This window comes from Myxocyprinus asiaticus, chromosome 33 (genome assembly GCF_019703515.2).
Source record: "Myxocyprinus asiaticus isolate MX2 ecotype Aquarium Trade chromosome 33, UBuf_Myxa_2, whole genome shotgun sequence".
NCBI lineage: Eukaryota > Metazoa > Chordata > Actinopteri > Cypriniformes > Catostomidae > Myxocyprinus > Myxocyprinus asiaticus.
In genome coordinates this window covers 29,916,849-29,936,409 of record NC_059376.1, presented here as the reverse complement: position 1 = coordinate 29,936,409, position 19,561 = coordinate 29,916,849, and the positions used below count along the sequence as shown (strand labels likewise).

At 40.2% G+C, this 19,561-nt stretch overlaps 1 protein-coding gene across 3 annotated transcripts in view; it reads left to right on the top strand.

Annotated features, from left to right (window-relative positions):
- csnk1g2b (casein kinase 1, gamma 2b) overlaps positions 1–19,561 on the top strand; it is a 70,090-nt gene extending 50,529 nt beyond the window's left edge. For all 3 annotated transcript variants that reach the window (XM_051670130.1, XM_051670132.1, XM_051670131.1), the window contains 8 exons: positions 4,260–4,408; positions 4,603–4,837; positions 11,535–11,620; positions 12,892–12,976; positions 14,148–14,296; positions 14,446–14,526; positions 18,287–18,393; positions 18,837–19,561. In XM_051670130.1, the coding sequence (XP_051526090.1) occupies positions 4,260–4,408; positions 4,603–4,837; positions 11,535–11,620; positions 12,892–12,976; positions 14,148–14,296; positions 14,446–14,526; positions 18,287–18,393; positions 18,837–18,891 (947 nt within the window). In that variant the 3' untranslated portion in view covers positions 18,892–19,561. The remainder of the gene's footprint in view (positions 1–4,259; positions 4,409–4,602; positions 4,838–11,534; positions 11,621–12,891; positions 12,977–14,147; positions 14,297–14,445; positions 14,527–18,286; positions 18,394–18,836) is intronic.

The window sequence follows — 19,561 nt, the reverse complement described above, 5'->3', positions numbered from 1 at the left end:
AAGTGTGGAAAACATGCTTTGATTATTTTTACTGTCCACTTGCAATAAACATTTTGAATCTAATGGCTACAATTGCAGTTTGGTCAAAATGAACCTCAAATTGAAAATAAATAAATTACCATGTTGAGCCATTTGTAGAGTAAACATTAAGAGTAAATATTGATATACACTCACTAAACACTTAATTAGGAACACCTACTTATTCATGCGATTATCTAAACAGCCAATCATGTAGCAGCAGTGGAATGCATAAAATAATGCAGATAAGGGTCTGGAGCTTAATTTCTTAATTTTCACATCAACCATCAGAATGGTGAAAAAATGTGGTTTCCATGATTTCAACCGTGGCATGATTGTTGGTGCCAGATGGGCTGGTTTGAGTATTTCTGTAACTGCAGATCTCCTAGGATTTTCACGCACAAGTCTCTAGAGTTCACTCAGAATGGTGCCAAAAACAAAAAACATCCAGTGAGAGGCAGTTCTGTGGACGATAACGCCTTGTTGATGAGTGAGGTCAACGGAGAATGGCCAGACTGGTTCGAGCTGACAAAGTCTACGGTAACTCAGATAAACACTCTGTACAAGTGTAGTGAGCAGAATAGCATCTCAGAATGCACAAGACGTCGAACCTTGAGGCTGATGGGCTACAACAGCAGAAGAGCAGGTTGGACACTTTATTAGGACCATAGTGTTCCTAATAAAGTGCTCTGTGAGTGTAAGTTGAATCTATAAATAAAGATATACCGTATTTTCTGGAATATAAGTCTTGTTTTTTCATCATCTGGAAGGTCCTGTGACTTATAGTCCGAAGCGACTTATATACATAATTTGTTTATAACTGATGTCGGCTGGTCAAACACACGCGCACCAAATCAGAAGAAAACATCAGTCATAGAGACAGTAGAAGTGTTTTAAAGTTGCCAATTCAGAATATTTTGCCTTTACAAAGTATTTTATGCAACCATTTTAAATATTTTGTCCATCATAACATTATTTTTCTAACAAACTCTAGACTGTTGTCAAATGCAACTCCTCACATGTCCACAAAATGAAGTTTCATTGCACACGTAGTAAAAACATTCAGTCAGTGAACCGGATAATTAATACATTGCAGAGAGGTATATCCACAGTCTCTGACGTTAACGAATGAATAGAATACAACAGGCGTGTTGTTTTACTCATAGACTAAAAGCTGTTTATTTGTGCACAGCATGGAGTTACAGATATTATAAACAGATGTGGCTTATTGTCGCATTTCTTTCATGAAACATAAACAGAATATGAGAAATGGTTACACACAGTTACTTAAAGCAAATTCTCCCGTTTAAAACGAGCCCAAAAGCACAGTGATACGATGTGTACTGTAGATTCTGAAGTACTGTAATCTTCACTGAAGGTGTTTGACATCTGAACCGGTGAATGGAAGTCAGATGGCTGCTCCCAGGTCCTAGTGCCTGCCGCATACAACCTATGTCAGTGCGACTTATACAGAGATGTGACTTACATGTGTTTTGTTTTTTTTCTCTTAACAATGTGATTTTGGGCATGCTGAGTGACTCCAGTCAGGCTTCCTAATCAACCAATTGGCCCGGTTGCTAGGGTGGGTAGAGTCACGTTGGGTTAACCTCCTCGTGGTCGCTATAATGTGGTTCTTGCTCTCGGTAGGGCGCATGGTGAGTTGTGCATGGATGCCGCGGAGAATAGTGTGAAGCCTCCACACGCGCTATGTCTCCGCTGTAACGTGCTCAACAAGCCACGTGATTGCGTGGATTGACGCGCAGATGCAGAGGCAACTGAGATTCGTCCTCCGCCACCCGGATTGAGGCAAGCCACTATGCCACCACAAGGACTTAGAGCGTATTGGGAATTGGGCATTCCAAATTGGGGAGGAAAAACAAAAAAAACAGGATTTTTACCCGGTGCACCTCATAGTCAGGTGAGAATTTATTTCCTGAAAATACAGTAAATAGTGTAAATATCATAACATATATATTGAATAATGTGCTGTTTAGATGCACAATGTTACATGCTTAATAAGCAGACATCATATAAGATCGTGTAAACGCCTTAAACTGTGTTCCTTTATCGGGGTAAAATTATAAATGGCTTATGTATAAATCAATTGGCATGAGTAGATTTTTGCCCATTACCTCAATTTTGCTCCGCCGTTGTTACTTAAAGTATCTATTGTGTGCAAGGGTTGTGTGCATGACTGTTTACCTTTTGACATCAAAAGCAGAGAATAGCGCGATGATTTCAAATCTCATGTAAACTTAGTTTTCTTGTATTGTCAGATTTTTTTTTTTGGTAGTTATCATCGTATTGGTGTGCATGTAAAAAGCTGAAGAATTTTGTGATATAATTTTTTAGCTTTATTGCTAAGTGGATCAGTGTACCATCACAAAAATCCACAAAGCAAATTACTGCCTTTACAATTACTCCCGCCTTTGTTGTGCAGTTTTTTCGTACTGCATAGGTAAATTGGACCCTGTTTTTCCTCTAGCCTTGCTCTATGGTTCTGTTATAACTATTTAAATAATTCATTCCTTCACTTCGATTTGAACATTTGAAAACCTGTGTGTGTCTTGTTTACAATTTAAGGAAGTGTTTCAAGTGTTAGTAATTTTCCTCCCTCTGATTGCCAAGTTGGTGTTGGGTTTAAACTTCAGATTTGGTACTTTGATGAGTCAGCTTCCTGGCTGCACTGTTGCCGTGGGGCACATCCGTCATCATTGTGGTTTCCAAGCAGATCCGGCCGGCTAAAGTGCAGGCAGGTGTGTGCGTGTGTTTCACACCCCACCCATGGGAATGATATTTGGCTGATCAGGTAAATCCTTCCATAATCCTCCCTGGAGCTGGGCATTCCTGGGCTCGCTGTCTCTCTGTGTGTATGTGCCGTGTGTCTTTGCATCTGACCATTGGGCAAAATCTTTAGAACACACCCACATCCAATCTTTGGCACAGGCGACCCAGAATTGAATTGGAAACGCTGGCGGTGTGCAGCAGTGTGCAGCAAGAATTGTGTCCTTGAGGCCTTGTTTTGTGGAGTCACAGCAACGCTTTTTTTGGAGACTGAATCAAAAATATAATCCTGCACACCTGTTGTTTGTACCAGACTATTTACTTTGGCCTAAAAGAGTGGTCCATAACGATGCACTTTCAGCTGTGCAATGATTTTTTTTCCGTGTGCCATATATCAATAAAGAGTCTCTGTTGCAGCAAAATAAATGGTCAGATTCATCAGTAAGCCTGCTTTAATTGCATCTGTAGAATTCCCCTGAAAACGATGCAGATTTCTGTAGAATTCTAACCCATCATTCATGATGTTCTACAAATACTTCTCTTGAGGAGTGCTCTCAGCTTAATATTTTTTTTTTTTTTTTTTTTTTACAATATTTAAATCCATTCCACAGAATTTTGCAGATTTTCTGCCATAATCTATGGCAAAATTAAAAAGAAGGGTGAAGTTTTCATGTAGACTTAAGTCATCAGCCTGCACCAGCACATAACCAGAATCATGCCCGCAGTCTGTCCACTAAGGACTTTAGCAAAACATGCTGCGGGGCCTTTATGAACAGTATGTAATATATGTACTGTATGTGTGTATGCATGTGTGTGTGATTGCTCAGCTGTTTTACAGCCCTCTGCAAACTGTCTGTGAGGGTGAGATAGTCGCTGCTTCAATTGCATGATGTTCTCTCTCTCCAAGGGCTTGTTAGTCATGTTTTGTTCAAGGTGCTGTAATTAAGGGTCCTTTCAGATACAGTGACCTGTACTCTCTATGAACAAGAGGCAAAATATTTGGTGGCGTTAAGAAACTGGTAATACTAATCTGCTTCTCTAAAGAAAGGTATTCTGACAAGCGTGTTAAACGCGAATGCATGCTGATCATCAAGATGGGTTACCCCGCCCAATGTGAAATCTCATTCTTCCAAAGTCCAGCTCCTCATAACTGTACATTAAGCATCAAATATCTTCTGATTGACTGGCTGTTATTGTTTTGCATCTTGCAGCAGATTTGTGATGAGAGTGGTGGACAGACAAATCGCTTGAACTGACTTTTATTGAATGGACTGTACTTTTTTCTCTCACAGCCTTGTTTTCGTTCACGTCAAATTAAATTGTCTACTCTCTGACTGAGGTCCAAAATGTTTAAAATTCTATGTTTGATGCAGACTCTGTTAAGTTTGAGAGGTTTATAGGTTGTTTTTTTTTTTTTTACTGGGCTGATGAAGTATCTGCTCTCATTGTCTTTGCAGAGGGAGTTCCTCAGGTCTTCTACTTTGGTCCATGCGGCAAGTACAATGCTATGGTTCTGGAACTGCTCGGGCCCAGTCTGGAGGACCTGTTTGACCTCTGCGACCGCACTTTCTCCCTCAAGACCGTCCTAATGATAGCTATTCAACTGGTAAGCATCCGGTCCGACAGCCAGATAGCCTCTTTCAACAACTTTGGCTTGTCTCTTTAAATGTTTAGGATGTCTTTGGCTGTAATGGTTTCTAAATGATTTATAGGAATAATTCAGATGCGTTTGTGTGGTTTATTTTTTATTTGTTTCTGGTTCCAGAATGTCCTGACCTCCCATCTTCCTTGTTTTTTCAGATAACACGAATGGAGTACGTTCACACGAAGAGCTTGATATACAGAGATGTCAAGCCAGAGAATTTTTTGGTGGGGCGGCCGGGCTCCAAGAGGCAGCACACCATTCATATCATCGACTTCGGGCTTGCCAAAGAATACATAGATCCCGAGACCAAAAAACACATCCCATATCGGGAGCATAAGAGCCTGACCGGCACCGCCCGGTACATGAGCATCAACACACACTTGGGGAAAGGTGAGCCTTAATGTCCTCAAAGCTCCAACAAATTTTCCTTTTCCTTAAAAAAAAAAAACATTGAATGGTGCCGAGTCACTACCACCCTTGTGTTTCCAAACTGTTTATTTACTGGAATTCTTTTTTGAGCTGATCTCTTAGGGGAAGGGGAAATAAAAAAAAAAGTAACAGCTCACCTTAAATTAAGTACAGTGCTGTGAAAAAGAATACTGATTTCTTCTTTTATTTTTTTGGTTTTCTTTATTTTGTTTCAGATATTCAAACTAAATTTAACATAAAACAAAGGCAATCTGAGTAAACACAAAATACAGTTTGAAATGATAATGCTATTTATTGAAGCCAAAAAAGTTATCCAATACTAACTGGGCCTGTGTGAAAAAGTTTTTTCCCCCTTAACTACTAAATACCCAAATCTACGAAACTGCTTTGATAACTGGGTTCAGCTGGACTAGACACACCCAGGCCTGATTACTGTCAGCCCTATTCAATCAAAACATCACTTAAATAGAACTTTTTCAGCAGCCTGAAGCTGGCTAAAAGGTCTCACCCAGTAGCACGCTATAACTAGTTGGAAATAAATTCTATAAGAGATGAGGAAAAACATAAGCCTTGAAGGGTAACAAAGCTATTTCAAAGGCTCTGGGACTTCAAAGAACCACAGTGAGGGCCATTATCTCCAAATGGAGAAAACTTGGCACAGTAGTTAACATTCCCAAAAGTGGCCAACCTTCCAAAATTCCTCCAAGAGCACAGCGCCGACTCACCTGGGAAGTCGCAAAAGAGCCAAGGACAACATCCAAGGAACTGCAGGCCTCTCTCACCTCAGTAAAGGTCACTCACTGTTCATGACTACACAGGAAGACACTGGGTCAAAATGGCATCCATGGAAGAGTGGCAAGGCGAAAACCAGCGCTAACCCAGAAGAACATAAAGGCTTGTCTGAATTTTCCAAAACACACCTTGATGATCCTCAAACCCTTTGGGAGAATGCTTTTTAGGCTGATGAGTTGAAAGTAGAACTGTTTGGAAGACAGGGTCCCGTTACATCTGCCGTAAACCAAACACGGAATTGCATTAAAAGAACATCATACCAACGGTCAAGCATGGTGGTGGTAATGCGATGGTGTGGGGATGCTTTGCTGCTTCAGGGCCAGGGCAACTTGCCATAATTGAGGAAAACATGAATTCTGCTCTCTATTAATAAATCCTAAATGAGAATGTCTGATCATCATGACATGTTCAAGATGGCGCCGAGTATGGCTGCTGCGTTGCGAGCTCCGACACAGCATGGTAGTGTTTTGTTTGTTTTGTTTACAATTCTTATGTTTTTTGTCTTGGATGTTGTCTGCCTTATTGTCTACGACAGACAAACACTTTTGGACATTGGTTCAGCAATTTCACACCGTAAACCAGACTTCAAATTCCTCAATGCCGACCCGCTGTTTACAAACACGCAAGCGGAGCCTTTTGTCTGCGCTGCTCGGCTCCGGAAACGCAGGAGGAAAAGGGGAAACAGAGCCGGCGTTCTCATCAGAGTAAGACGCTGCGCAAATCGACCCCCGCTACCCAGTATTCTACTGGCAAATGTTCAGTCTCTGGATAACAAGCTCTGAGAGCACGGATCTCTTTCCAATGAGAGTCGAGGGACTGCTGCATTATCTGCCTTACGGAGACTTGGATGTCTGCGGAGATTCCAGACTCAGCCATTGAACCCGCGGGGTTCTCCGTGCACCGAGTGGACAGAGCGAAAGACCTCTCAGTAAAAGCAGAGGTGGTGGTGTATGTTTTATGATCAACAAATCCTGGTGTGATCAGAGGAACGTATATTCTATCAAGTCTTTCTGCTCTCCTGATCTGGACTTTCTCATGCTTCTGTGTCAACCATTCTGGCTACCGAGGGAATTCACAGTGGTCATTATCACTGCTGTGTACATCCGCCCACAAGCCGACACAGACTGGGCACTCAAGGAACTGTATGGGATTATAAGCAAGCAGGAAACCCGCGCACCCTGAGGCCGTGTTCATTGTGACCGGGGACTTTAATAAAGCCAGTTTCAAATCAGTCGCACTAAAATACCACCAGCACATTAGTTTCAACACATGAGGGGACCGGGTTTTGGACCATTGCTACTCTCCCTTCCAGGATGGCTACAGATCCCTCCCCCGCCCACCATTTGGCAAATCGGACCACTCTTCCATCCTGCTTCTGCCCGCTTACAGGCAGAAACTGAAACAGGAAGCACCCACCCTCAGAATGATCCAGTGCTGGTCGGACCAGTCAGACTCTACGCTACAAGACTGTTTTGATCACACGGACTAGGAGATGTTCCGGTCCGCCTCTGATGATGACATCGAGCTTTATGCTGATAGCGTAATGTGTTTTATCAAAAAGCGCGTAGAGGACGTTGTTCCGACCAGAACAACACGGATCTGTCCGAACCAGAAGCCATGGATAAATAGCGATGTTCGCGCGACACTTAATGTGCGGACCTCCGCTTTTAATTCCGGGAACGCGGAGGAGCATAAACAAGCCAGTTATGAACAGCAAAACGTCAGTACAGGAACAAGATTGAAGGACAGTTTAACACCACCAACTCTAGAAGCATGTGGAAGGGAAGTAACATCATCACGGACTTTAAAGGGAATAAAAACTCCACCATGAACACCGCTGCCTCTCTACCGGATGAGCTAAATACTTTTTATGCTCGTTTTGTGGGAAATAACACCGCCCTCGCGGAGAGAGCTCTCGCGGCTGAAGCTACAGAGGTTAGTTCACTCTCTGTCTCTGTAGCGGATGTAACCCGATCCTTCCGACGGGTGAATATCCGCAAAGCCGCGGGCCCAGACGGCATTCCAGGCCACGTCATCAGAGCGTGCGCGAACCATTGTGCCTGTTCCAAAGCAATCAAAAATCACTTGCTTAAATGACTGGCGTCCTGTTGCTCTGACCCCCATCATCAGCAAATGCTTTGAGAGACTAATCAGAGATTACATCTGCTCTGTGCTGCCTCTCTCTCTAGACCCATTGCAGTTTGCTTACTGCAACAACCGCTCCACTGATGATGCCATTGCATCTACAATACACACTGCTCTCTCCCACCTGGAAAAAAGAACACTTATGTGAGAATGCTGTTTGTAGACTACAGCTCAGCATTCAACACCATAGTGCCCTCCAAGCTAGATGAGAAACTCCAGGCTCTGGGCTTAAACAGCTCGCTGTGCAGCTGGATCCTGGACATCCTGTCAAGCAGACGTCAGGTGGTTAGAATAGGCAGCAACATCTCCTCATCACTGACCCTCAACACTGGAGCCCCACAGGGCTGTGTTCTCAGCCCACTCTTGTATTCCTTGTACACACATGACTGTGTGGCAACACATAGCTCCAATGCCATCATTAAGTTTGCTGATGACATGACGGTGGTAGGTCTGATCACTGACAATGATGAAACAGCCTACAGAGAGGAGGTGCACACTCTGACACACTGGTGTCAGGAGCACAACCTCTCCCTCAATGTCAGTAAGACAAAGGAGCTTGTGGTGGACTTCAGAAGAAAAGACAGAGAACACAGTCCCATCACCATCAATGGAGCACCAGTGGAGAGAGTCAGCAGCTTCAAGTTCCTGGGTGTCCACATCACTGAGGAACTCACATGGTCCATCCACACTGAAGTCGTTGTGAAGAAGGCTCATCAGCGCCTCTTCTTCCTGAGACGGCTGAGGAAGTTTGGAATGAACCGCAACATCCTCACACGGTTCTACACCTGCACTGTAGAGAGCATCCTGACTGGCTACATCTCCGCCTGGTACGGCCCACAAGGCAAAGCACTGCAAAGGGTGGTGCGACCTGCCAGACACATCATCGGAGGTGAGCTTCCCTCCCTCCAGGACATATATATACCAGGCGGTGTGTGAAAAAAGCTCGGAGGATCATCAGAGACTCCAGCCACCCGAGCCATGGGCTGTTCTCACTGCTACCATCAGGCAGGCGGTATCGCAGCATCAGGACCCACACCAGCCGACTCCATGATAGCTTCTTCCCCCAAGCAATCAGACTTTTGAACTCTTGATCTCCCACGATCAAATACATCAGCACTGCACTTTATTACTCTTATATCTCACACTGGACTGTCATAAATTATATTATTATTATATTATATTCTCTCTTAACAACTTACTATCAACCGACAGCCTGAATGTCAATACAGTACAATACAACCTACTGTACATTCTATATATACTATATATACTTTTTTTTTTATTGAATAATGTGTATCTATATTGTGTGTATTGTATATTGTACAGTGTATGTTATTATTTGTATATTGCGTTGTGTGTAATTATGTGTATATTAGACTTAAAATTGTGTTGTGTTAATTTGATGTTATTGTAAATTGGTATATGTCTCATCACTGTCACGACTGCTATGTTGATCGGAACTGCACCCAAGAATTTCACACACCATTGCACTTGTGTATGTGGCTGTGTGACAATAAAAGTGATTTGATTTGATTTGATCAGTTCGTGAGTTGAAGCTCAAGTGCAATTGGATTATGCAGCAAGACAATGACTTTAAGCATAGAAGTCCACCTCAAAATGGCTCAAAAGAAATAAAATGTATTTCTTGGAGAGGCCTAGTCAAAATCCTGACTTGAAATCTGTTGAGATGCTTTGGCAGGACCTTAAACAGGCAGTTCATGCTCAAAAACTCTCCAGTGTGGCTGAACTAAAGCAGTTCTGCTGAGAAGAGTGGGCCAAAAATCCACCACAGTGACATGAAAGACTGATCTCCAGTTATCGAAAGCAATTGGTTGCAGTTTTTGCTGCTAAAGGTGGCACACCCAGCTATTAAAGGGTCATGAAACACCCCTCTTTCAGCTCAAGTCTGCTTTACAACTATTTTGAAAAATGCAACTCAATAAATAAATTATACACTGTTTTGTAAGCTCACAATACAGTACAGTGAATCACACTGGTCATTTATCATATATTGGTAATATATCTGTAATGTAATGCACAAATAAATGCTAAGCCATGTACTCTGTTTAGGGGCAGTGGTAGCTCAGCGGTTAAGGCTCTGAGTTACTGATCAGAAGGTCAGGGGTTCAAGCCTCAGCACCGCCAAGATGCCACTGTTGGGCCCTTGAGCAAGGCCCTTGACCCTATCTGCTCCAGGGGCGCTGTATCATGGCTGACCCTGCACTCTGACCCCAGCCTAACTGGGATATGTGAAAAAGAAGAATGTCACTGTATATGTGCAAATGTATAATGTGTGATAAATAAAGAAAATTATTAATTAATTATTATTGTATTGAAAATATGTGAATGTTTTTTAACACTTTAATAACTTTTGAGACTTAATGTTCCAAGACGTTGATTCACAAATATAAGTGCTTAGATCGGTTAACACTTACCTTAAGGATGGATGGATAGATGGATCGATCGATAGTGTTTGTCTGGGACAATCAATGTAAACCGCGTCTCAAACGAGCCCCAGTCAGAGACAGTCCACCTCACCGCATATCTCGAAACTGACTCTGAGGCGCTTTAGAGATTGAAGCGCTGGTCACGTGGGTTAATGAATAATCACGAGACAGCGCGTTCTCATTAATAATTACGACACACTGATGACGCGACAATGCACTATAGTACAGGGAAACGTCACATCATGTGACTCTGTGTTGATTTTAAACCTGGAAGACTAAAATAGCGCAAAGAATCCCTAAATTATTCACTTGCCTCTTACAGTTAAAATGAATGGATACTTAATTCTATCATGTGTAACACATACATATCTGGTAACATCTCAGCGTTTAGTGTTCAGTTTAGTGTTTCATGACCCTTTAAGTTTAGGGGGGAAATTACTTTTTCACATGCGTGGTATAGGTGTTGGATAACTTTTTTTTGCTTCAATAAATAAATGTAAAAATTTTATTTTATGTTTACTCAGTTTGCCTTTGTTTTATGTTATATTTTCTTTAAAGAACTGAAACTATTTAGTATGAAATATACACAAAAACAGAAGAAATCAGGACTTTTTCACAACACTGTACCTTTTCATGAGTGATTCATACTTGTGTAACCAGGGAGGGAAATTAAAACCCACCACCAGTCAAATGCTGGTACTTTTTGCACAATGGCAGAAATTTTCCTTATCTGCCTGGCCTTCCACTGTGGCAGGCGACTCGTAAGATGTCTTGAATTGACAAGACGTCTTATGTGGAACCAAGGACCATCTTGACTATATATATATATATATATATATATATATATATATATATATATATATATATATATATATATATATATATATATATATATATATATATATACTGATATATACTTGTATATTTTAGTTTACTGATAAACTTGAAGAGATAGTAGGAAATATTTTTGAAAAATATGTTATAAGATTCTAATCATATCAGTCTTTGAGAAAAGGCTGCTTTGTCCAACATATGGTGTTGACCGCACATTCATGAGGGCCACCATGTTGAGATCATATGACTAGCCAAATATTACTCACTTTATCTCAGTAGTCCTCTATATTTATAAATGTTTTATATTTATTAATTATAATTTAACTCTCTGCATAAATTTAAAATGCACCTTTTATTTCCCACCTTGTATGTAACTAAAAAATGTAGGCTACTTGTTACATTAGTCAATGCACTACCATTTGTTGTTTTTGTTCTGTCAGAACAAAGCAGAAGGGACGACCTGGAAGCACTGGGCCATATGTTTATGTATTTCCTGAGAGGCAGTTTACCTTGGCAGGGCTTGAAGGTTTGCATTTCCTCTTTTTCTAAACGATGCATTTGTCGGGCCTGGGTAGCTCAGTGGTAAAATACGCTGGCTACCACCCTGGAGTTCACTAGATCGCTAGTTCGAATCCCAGGGCGTGCTGAGTGACTCCAGCCAGGTCTCCTAAGCAACCAAATTGGCCCGGTTGCTAGGGAGGGTAGAGTCACATGGGGTAACCTCCTCGTGATCGCTATAATGTGGTTTGATCTCGGTGGGGCGCATGGTGAATTGAGCGTGGTTGCCGAGGTGGATGGCGTGAAGCCTCCACACGCGCTATGTCTCCGTGGCAACGTGATAAGATGCGCGGGTTGACTGTCTCAGACGCGGAAGCAACTGGGATTCATCCTCCGCCACCTGGACTGAGGCGAATCACTATGCGACCACGAGGACTTAGACATTGGGAATTGGGCATTCCAAATTGGGAGAAAAAATGGGAAAAATTCCCCCAAAAAAACAAAAAAAAAACAATGCATATGTCATTTCTTGAAATTATGTTGTTTCATTTCTACACCTCAATTATGTAGGTGTATGACTTTAACCTTGCAACCATTCTTTGTTGTGGTTTCTTCAAAGGGATAGTTCACCAAAAAAAACAAACAACAATCATAATTTAATTCTTTACTCATCTTTGTTGTTCCAAACACATATAACTTTTTCTTACGTGGAACACACAAGGCAGAATGATAATCCGTCACAATTCACTTTTCATTGTATAGAAAAACAATGCAATAACAGTGAATGCTGACTTAGACTATCATTCTGCCTAAAATCTCCTTTTGTGTTCCACAGAAGAAAGTAATACAGGTTTAAAGCAACATGAAGGTGAGTAAATGTTACGGAATTTCAAATTTTTTTTGGTGAACTTCCTTTAAATGAAACCTCTAGTTGCAGTTGTGTCTTTTTGTTTCTTGCACATGTAACTGAGAAAGTGTGATGACACTTGACTGCTGAAGTGCTGTTTCTCACAGCATTGTTAATAGAACTCAAACTCAAATAGATCACATGGAAACCACATCACAGAATGTGAAAATGAAAAAAGAATAGCATAAAAAAGGAAAACGTTTCCTTTTGTGCAACTCGCTTTTGTGTGCAGCATTGCCTATTCAATAAAACCAGCCCCAGGCACAATGTTGCCCTGGATTTTTTGTGCTGCATGTTTTTAATTAAATTTTGGGTGGGTTTGTGTCTTTCATGGGGATTTGCGCAGGGTACTGTGGGTGGGAAATTACTCATTTCTATGTTTCCCCAAACAGGCGGACACATTGAAAGAGCGCTATCAAAAAATAGGGGACACCAAGCGGGCGACACCAATCGAAGTTCTCTGTGAAAGTTTCCCAGGTTAGTGCAAATAATTTGGTGACCCCTTTTTATCACAAACAAGGGCTGGGTGATATGAAGATACAATGTATATATATATATATACCGTGCAATGCTAGAAATGTGTCAGCTGAAATTTAGCAATACCATTTATACCACAGTAGATATATTTGCATGGCTATCAGATTGACTGAGTGAAGTTATTCACATGTGAGAGTGACATGGAGTAATGCGAAAATTCTGAACTGTCCCAAACAAGTCAAGATGAGGAAGAACATGTTATTAGGTAGTGTTCGTAAGACATGAGTATATTTTGGGTGTCCACACTGGGGATCGCTCTGAACACAGTATGCGTGACGCAAATTTCGTCATCGGCACAGTTCGTGCTGACTGACCGCGTGCGGCCCAGATTTTCTTGACAGGCGTATACAGTCCTCGTTTGCGCGCATCGTCTGCGCATGTGCCTGCCATTGCCTGTACTAAAAGAGTATCAAAAACCAGCTGTATTGGGCATGCGTCGAACGCGTTCGAATTCACTCGTGGTCAGAAGAGTATACTTAGAAAAGAAACGCAGTCGATCGGGCACGAGCTGATCCGAACGCAGTATTCCCGAGCCTTTAGCCACAATGTGACACAGACATCAATTAAAATCAAATTTACAGTTGCCGAAACATCATAACTTGCTGCATTAATAACCTGTTTTGTGATGACTTTCAGTGTGGCTCATCCGATCACAATGTAGAGTCAGAACTATACATTGTATACTATAAGTTTACCATTGTAAATCTTTTATTTTTCACTCAAGTGTAACATAATGTGGAGCTATTTATTTTTTCACTGATGCCAGACTAATCTTTTTGTTATGTATAAGCTTATCTTTTGGTTTGCATCCATCAAGTTCCAAATAATGAGAGAAAATAGTCAAAGGAGATTAAGCACCTTTCATTTGTAAAGCATTTAATTCTCTGGATTATCCCAAATATATCATTACCGCATGATAATTTAAGACATGATCTGTTGTTTCCAATTAATTTCAAGTAAAAACAACTATATTGTGAACTATAATGTTACTGTGATATAAGATTTTGGTCATAGCATCCACCCCTATCATAAATACTGTGGTGTGTGTGAAGCATTCCAGTGAACCAACTCTCAACAAATGAATTGGCTGGTATTGTTTTACTCACTGCAGAGGAGATGGCCACCTATCTGAGATACGTGAGGAGACTGGACTTCTTTGAGAAACCAGATTATGATTACTTGAGGAAGCTCTTCACAGACCTTTTCGACAGGAATGGCTACGTCTTTGATTACGAGTATGACTGGGTCGGCAAGCCTCTAGTGAGTGTTTATTTCCTTTGCAACCACTTAATTCTCTTCTCATGAACTTCAAACACATTTTTCATGTTGCGTTGGGTGTTTTGAAAGCGTTTGCGTGTCTGTGAGATGCTGTACTTGCTTAACTGTGAGATCATTGTTTTCTTTCACAGCCTACACCTATAGGCCCCATCCCCACAGACACAGCACAGCCCAGCAGCAGGGACAAAGCACAACCTCAGACCAAAAACCAGGTGAGTGAAGTACACAACTTACTCCAGGTGAGTGTGTCTGGTAAAATCTTAGGCAAGTGCAGGACATATAATCTCTGCTCCAGTTTAGTGCCAGATATCTGGTGTATGTGTTGCCCTTCTGTGGTGCTCTTTGGTCATGCAGTCAATCAGAATATACCCTAATTTGTGTTTCATTTGAGGGTTTTGGATATCAGGTGACGCACTGATGACGAGTGACACTCTGCAAAGTTGTCAGATGAGTTGCTCAAGTTTTGCTTGGTATTGAGGTTGTGCAGTCTCTGAATATCCTGCAATATGATTTGTTAATGGTGGGGATGGAAGGGTGGTTAGTTAAGCCTTGCTCAATGTAAACAAATCTGGTTTGTTTTATATTTTCATAAGTATTTCAGTTTGACAGATTTTTCTGGTTGTAAGACTTCAGTTTTGTGACTTGATGAATTGAATTACAGCTTAAGGTTGAAAAGTTCTTGTTGGCTGATTTCTAATTTAGTTTTAAATGTGGATGGGTCAGGATGGCCGACTACTTATCCAACAACTTTGTTTGTGATGTCAACTTGTTCATCTTGATTTTTTTAAGCTTTAATATTTTAGTTTTTTGCTATTAGAGGAATAAATTTAGAGATGCAACTTCTGAGAGGGTTTTAGCTTGTTGACAGTGTAACAGGTAACCTGTTTGAGAAATTGTCTCCTAAATTCATCCTCTTTCAAGCACACTGCTACTGCCATCAATATACAGATTTGTAACATGTTCACTCCTCTCAATAATAAATTTGAAGTCAGACATCAAATTGTCTGCTGCAAGGATTATTCCCGTTATTATGCATAATCCAAAATTCTCTATTTTTGTTTTTGTTTTGATTTGTTGTAAGGATTATGATGAATTTATGCAATAAAAGGTTGTAGTTATTCAAACCAGTGGTTCTCAACCATGGTCATCATCAAACTTCCAAAGGGGGTGACAAAATGTCTTAAATTTATTTAAAATATGTTAATAATCTATAATATAATTATCAAATTTGCTATAATCTAAAAATACTTAAAACAGCTAAAAATGAAGATGAACAACATGTAAACTGGCATCATGTTTCTTATTTTTATTCAATAACTCCCTACAACAGCTGTTTTTATTGAGGAACATACAATTATTGAAACTTTTTTTTTTTGTCGATTGACATTCCTAATTTTTGTTAATAAAATTTGAAAACAAGCAACTTTGAAAATGGGGGTCCTTGGTGTCAAAAAGGTTGCGAACCATAGATTAAGACTATTCATTTGTTGAATACCTGTTAGTCATCCTTTTGAAAGGCTATGCTTGGTGTCTATATATTGATAAGAAGCATCTCTGATGGGTGTCCAGTGGACATGAACCTAAACCAGCCTAATTTTACAGGGCTCCTTAAGACTGATTAATCAACTTTTAAAATGTGTTGTTTTGCGCATTAAAATCTTTGCAAGTTTTGAAATTGCCTTTAATTAGTTTTGTGGAGTAGTATCTTTGCGTTCATTTCATGCAATTTGGCATAAACTGGATTTAATGTCATCCGGTGGAAGGTTGTTGCACCTCTTATACCCCTCTGCTTGTGCTCACATGTCTTTTAAAAACAATGTGAAGAGATGTTCAATGATATTAGTGCACTAGTATTTATCTGTAACACCTCAAGTCAATTTCTAATTGCAACCTTTCTGAATTCTGCATGTTTGCTGGGTTGTACATTTAGTTTATTTTTCTCCACTTTGATTTTTTGTTATTTCCATTAGTTTGTGTCATTCACTATTAACTTAAATCTTAGTAATGAGCAAACTTCTGCATGTGAGATGTCTCCTTTTTAATGTTTTATTTTTCGTTTGTATGTTTACTCACCCACCCGACCCCTTCCCATTACACCTCAAAATCTCCACCCACCCCTCCACTCTCCACGCTTTCCCCACTCATAATGCTCTTCCACTGTCGGTCAGTCGCCCGAGCCCAAAGGAAGTGAGTCCCAGCCCACTCCAGTGACCCTTAAGGAGACGCTGGGGTCGCATCTCACAGCCGAGATGCTGGGGGGCTCAGTGCAGGTACTGCTTGCGCATGATGTTGCTTTTTGAGTGTTTGCGTGTGTCTGTCCTTTCTGGCTGCTGCTCAAACTGTCATCCACACACTCATTCATCTGTGACGCTCCACTCGCCTCCTTTAGGCCCAGAGCACTCTACAGATGACTGCAGTGCCATTTCTTAGAGATAGTGTGCGTTTAAAATAGAAGCCATCAAGCAAGTTGGATATCAGCTCACATTGTGATAGGATCTAATGGATGCCAATAAACTGAAGATACAAACTTTGGACTTGCCATTCATTAGTTCTCTCCCGTACAAACTTTTTGTTACATGTTGTATTTGCAAGGCACTTGATGATACACATGTGCCACCTAGTGTTGGTTTCTGAAATGTTGTCCCATGGTCCTTAAACACATGGGATGGAGTTTTTAAACCCATATCTATTTGAGATGTTTTTTTCTGATAAAGTATATTCTTTTTTAGCACTATGTTGGCAGTTGCGTATAATTTTCAGATAAATACTTCCAATTTTGTCCTTTTATAAGAAATGAATGCAATCAAAGAGGCATTTAGTTAAAAGCTTAAAAATTCTGACCTTTAAAAACTGGAACCATACAGTATAGGCATGGGTGTTCTGCCTTAAAACATTACAAAACGTGCTTTGTGTAGGGTGTTAATGACTATGAATTATCGCATATTCATTGTTCATAGCTATAGGCTTGTCTACATCTGTGCAGGAAGCAGGATGTTGTGCTTCCTCCTTTTTCCATATGAGGGTGAGAGGAAAGGTGTCTGGAATGTATGGTGTAGTTTACAAATCGTTGGTATTATGACATGTAAACAAGGTTGTACATTAACAATCGGAAAAAGCCAAATGAGAGTAAAAATGGTCTTTGGCGAGTAAAATTTTCTTTATTTAAACATTACATGGTTTAAAATTCTCATTCTTAAAACCCTCCCTGATTGTAAATCAGATACTAACAGTCTATTAAATGAACTTGTATGTCTTCTAAGAACTTTTACCTCTGTGGAAAATGTACCATCTGATGTTTGGTGTCACATAAGTGGACATTCTTCACATTAAGCCACCAAAACGGGAATGAGGAACAACTTCACAGTGTTCCTTTACATTTTTGTGACAGGTGCAGTTTTATTGTTCACTTGCTCATCTTGTTCATGATGCTACTGGTGTCACCATGACCTGCGCATTTAGTTTCTCAAACTGTGCATTTGAAAAAATTTCCCATTGTCGTAGAGACAAAATGTGTGTTTTTGAAATAGAAACGAATGCAAAATACAGTTTAATGGATGCTAAAGAATATGGCCAGTACATTTTCTCAATTCACCCATAATTTGCAGGTGGGGCAGAAAGTAAATTTTCAACCCTGTATGTATACAATATTTTGTATATCAAATATGAGAGAGCCATTTTCAAGAAAGAGAAAGAAAAAGCTGAAAAAGTAATCAATTTCTTAAAAATACAGCAGTTGACAACATTGTCCAAAATTCATTCTCCTGTAACAAATATTCATGTGATGGAATAGCAGTCATTTAAATCTCATGTTTTGGGATATTTGCAATTCAACGTTCTCAATCATTTCCTTTTTCAGAGCTCATAAGACTTGTGTGTGAATTATGACTGTCTAATATCACACACTGGAGTAAATGCTTCAGTTCTTGTGAGTGTATGAAATCTTTATGCTTCTGTCTGTGTGATCCTGTACAGGTCATGAGCTCAACAAATGGCGAGCTGAACACGGATGACCCAACCGCAGGACACTCCAATGCTCCCATCACTGCACCCGCTGAGGTAGAGGTGGCAGATGACACAAAGTGAGTATAAAATCACCTTCTCAAGCCCTGTTCACTTTGACAGCCATTTTGTCACTGTAGTTCACAAAGTGGCTCCATTTTTGGTAATAGTAGGAGACGTTCCTATTTTTGGTCGAAGTAGGTATTTCTGCTGCTCTATAATATTCCTACTATCTTATGTTATTGGTTGGATGCACAACTGGATGTAGCGTTTTAAAATTGAAACACAAATGACATGCATTGCCAGTAAAAAAAATAAATAAATCATGCTGCTAAAATGTAACATTCTGGAGGAGGAAAGAGAACCACCCGTTTACTTATTTAATGGAGAAGTGGTTGGTGTCCACCACTGACCTCATTACACATCAGTGCTCTCCAACTTACAACCTAATTACACTAATCATGAAATCTGCATTTAAATGTAGTCTTTAATAAATGTAATTGTTTTGCTGATTTTTGTGCAGGTGCTGTTGTTTCTTTAAGCGGAGAAAGAGGAAAGCTCTCCAGAGGCACAAGTGAAGAGCGCTCTTTGAAAAGAACTTGAAACATTCTGGTCACTGTTAAGTTTGAAATGCAAGCAAATACACAGATCTTTCTCTCTCTCTCTCGGTCTCTTTCTCTTTCTGTCCTCATCACACTTTCTTTTATAGATGCTTCTTCACCACTTAATGGAGTGCAAAGGAATGTTGTTGACTCCAATAAACTCTAGTTCCTTCAAAATAAAAGAGAATAATTGAAGATACAGAAGAAGATGTGTAAAGAATATCACACAAAAACTCAAGATTAAATGAACGAGACTGGTGTGTAATCCACTAATGATGATACAAGACCACAGTGGTGTGAAAAAAAAAAAAAAAGATCTTGGTGTATTCTAGATTCCATGCAGAATGTTTATTGTTCACTCTCCATTGATCAGGGGACGAAACATCAATGGGCTGAATGATATAAGATTTTCTTAGAAATAGTTCTTATTTGTGGCAAACGGGGGGCAGGAGTCAACTCTGCACTGGGAATGACACCCATAAAATGACAAAAGTAACAGGACACATTTAATCTCAACCAGACTCTGGAGTCTTTTGTTTTTCTGTAATTTAATTTTTTTTGGATTGTTTTCAGAGGACTCCCTGGGTTGTAAAGCAGTTGTAGTGTTCTGGATATGCTTTCTGTCTATATATATATATATATATAT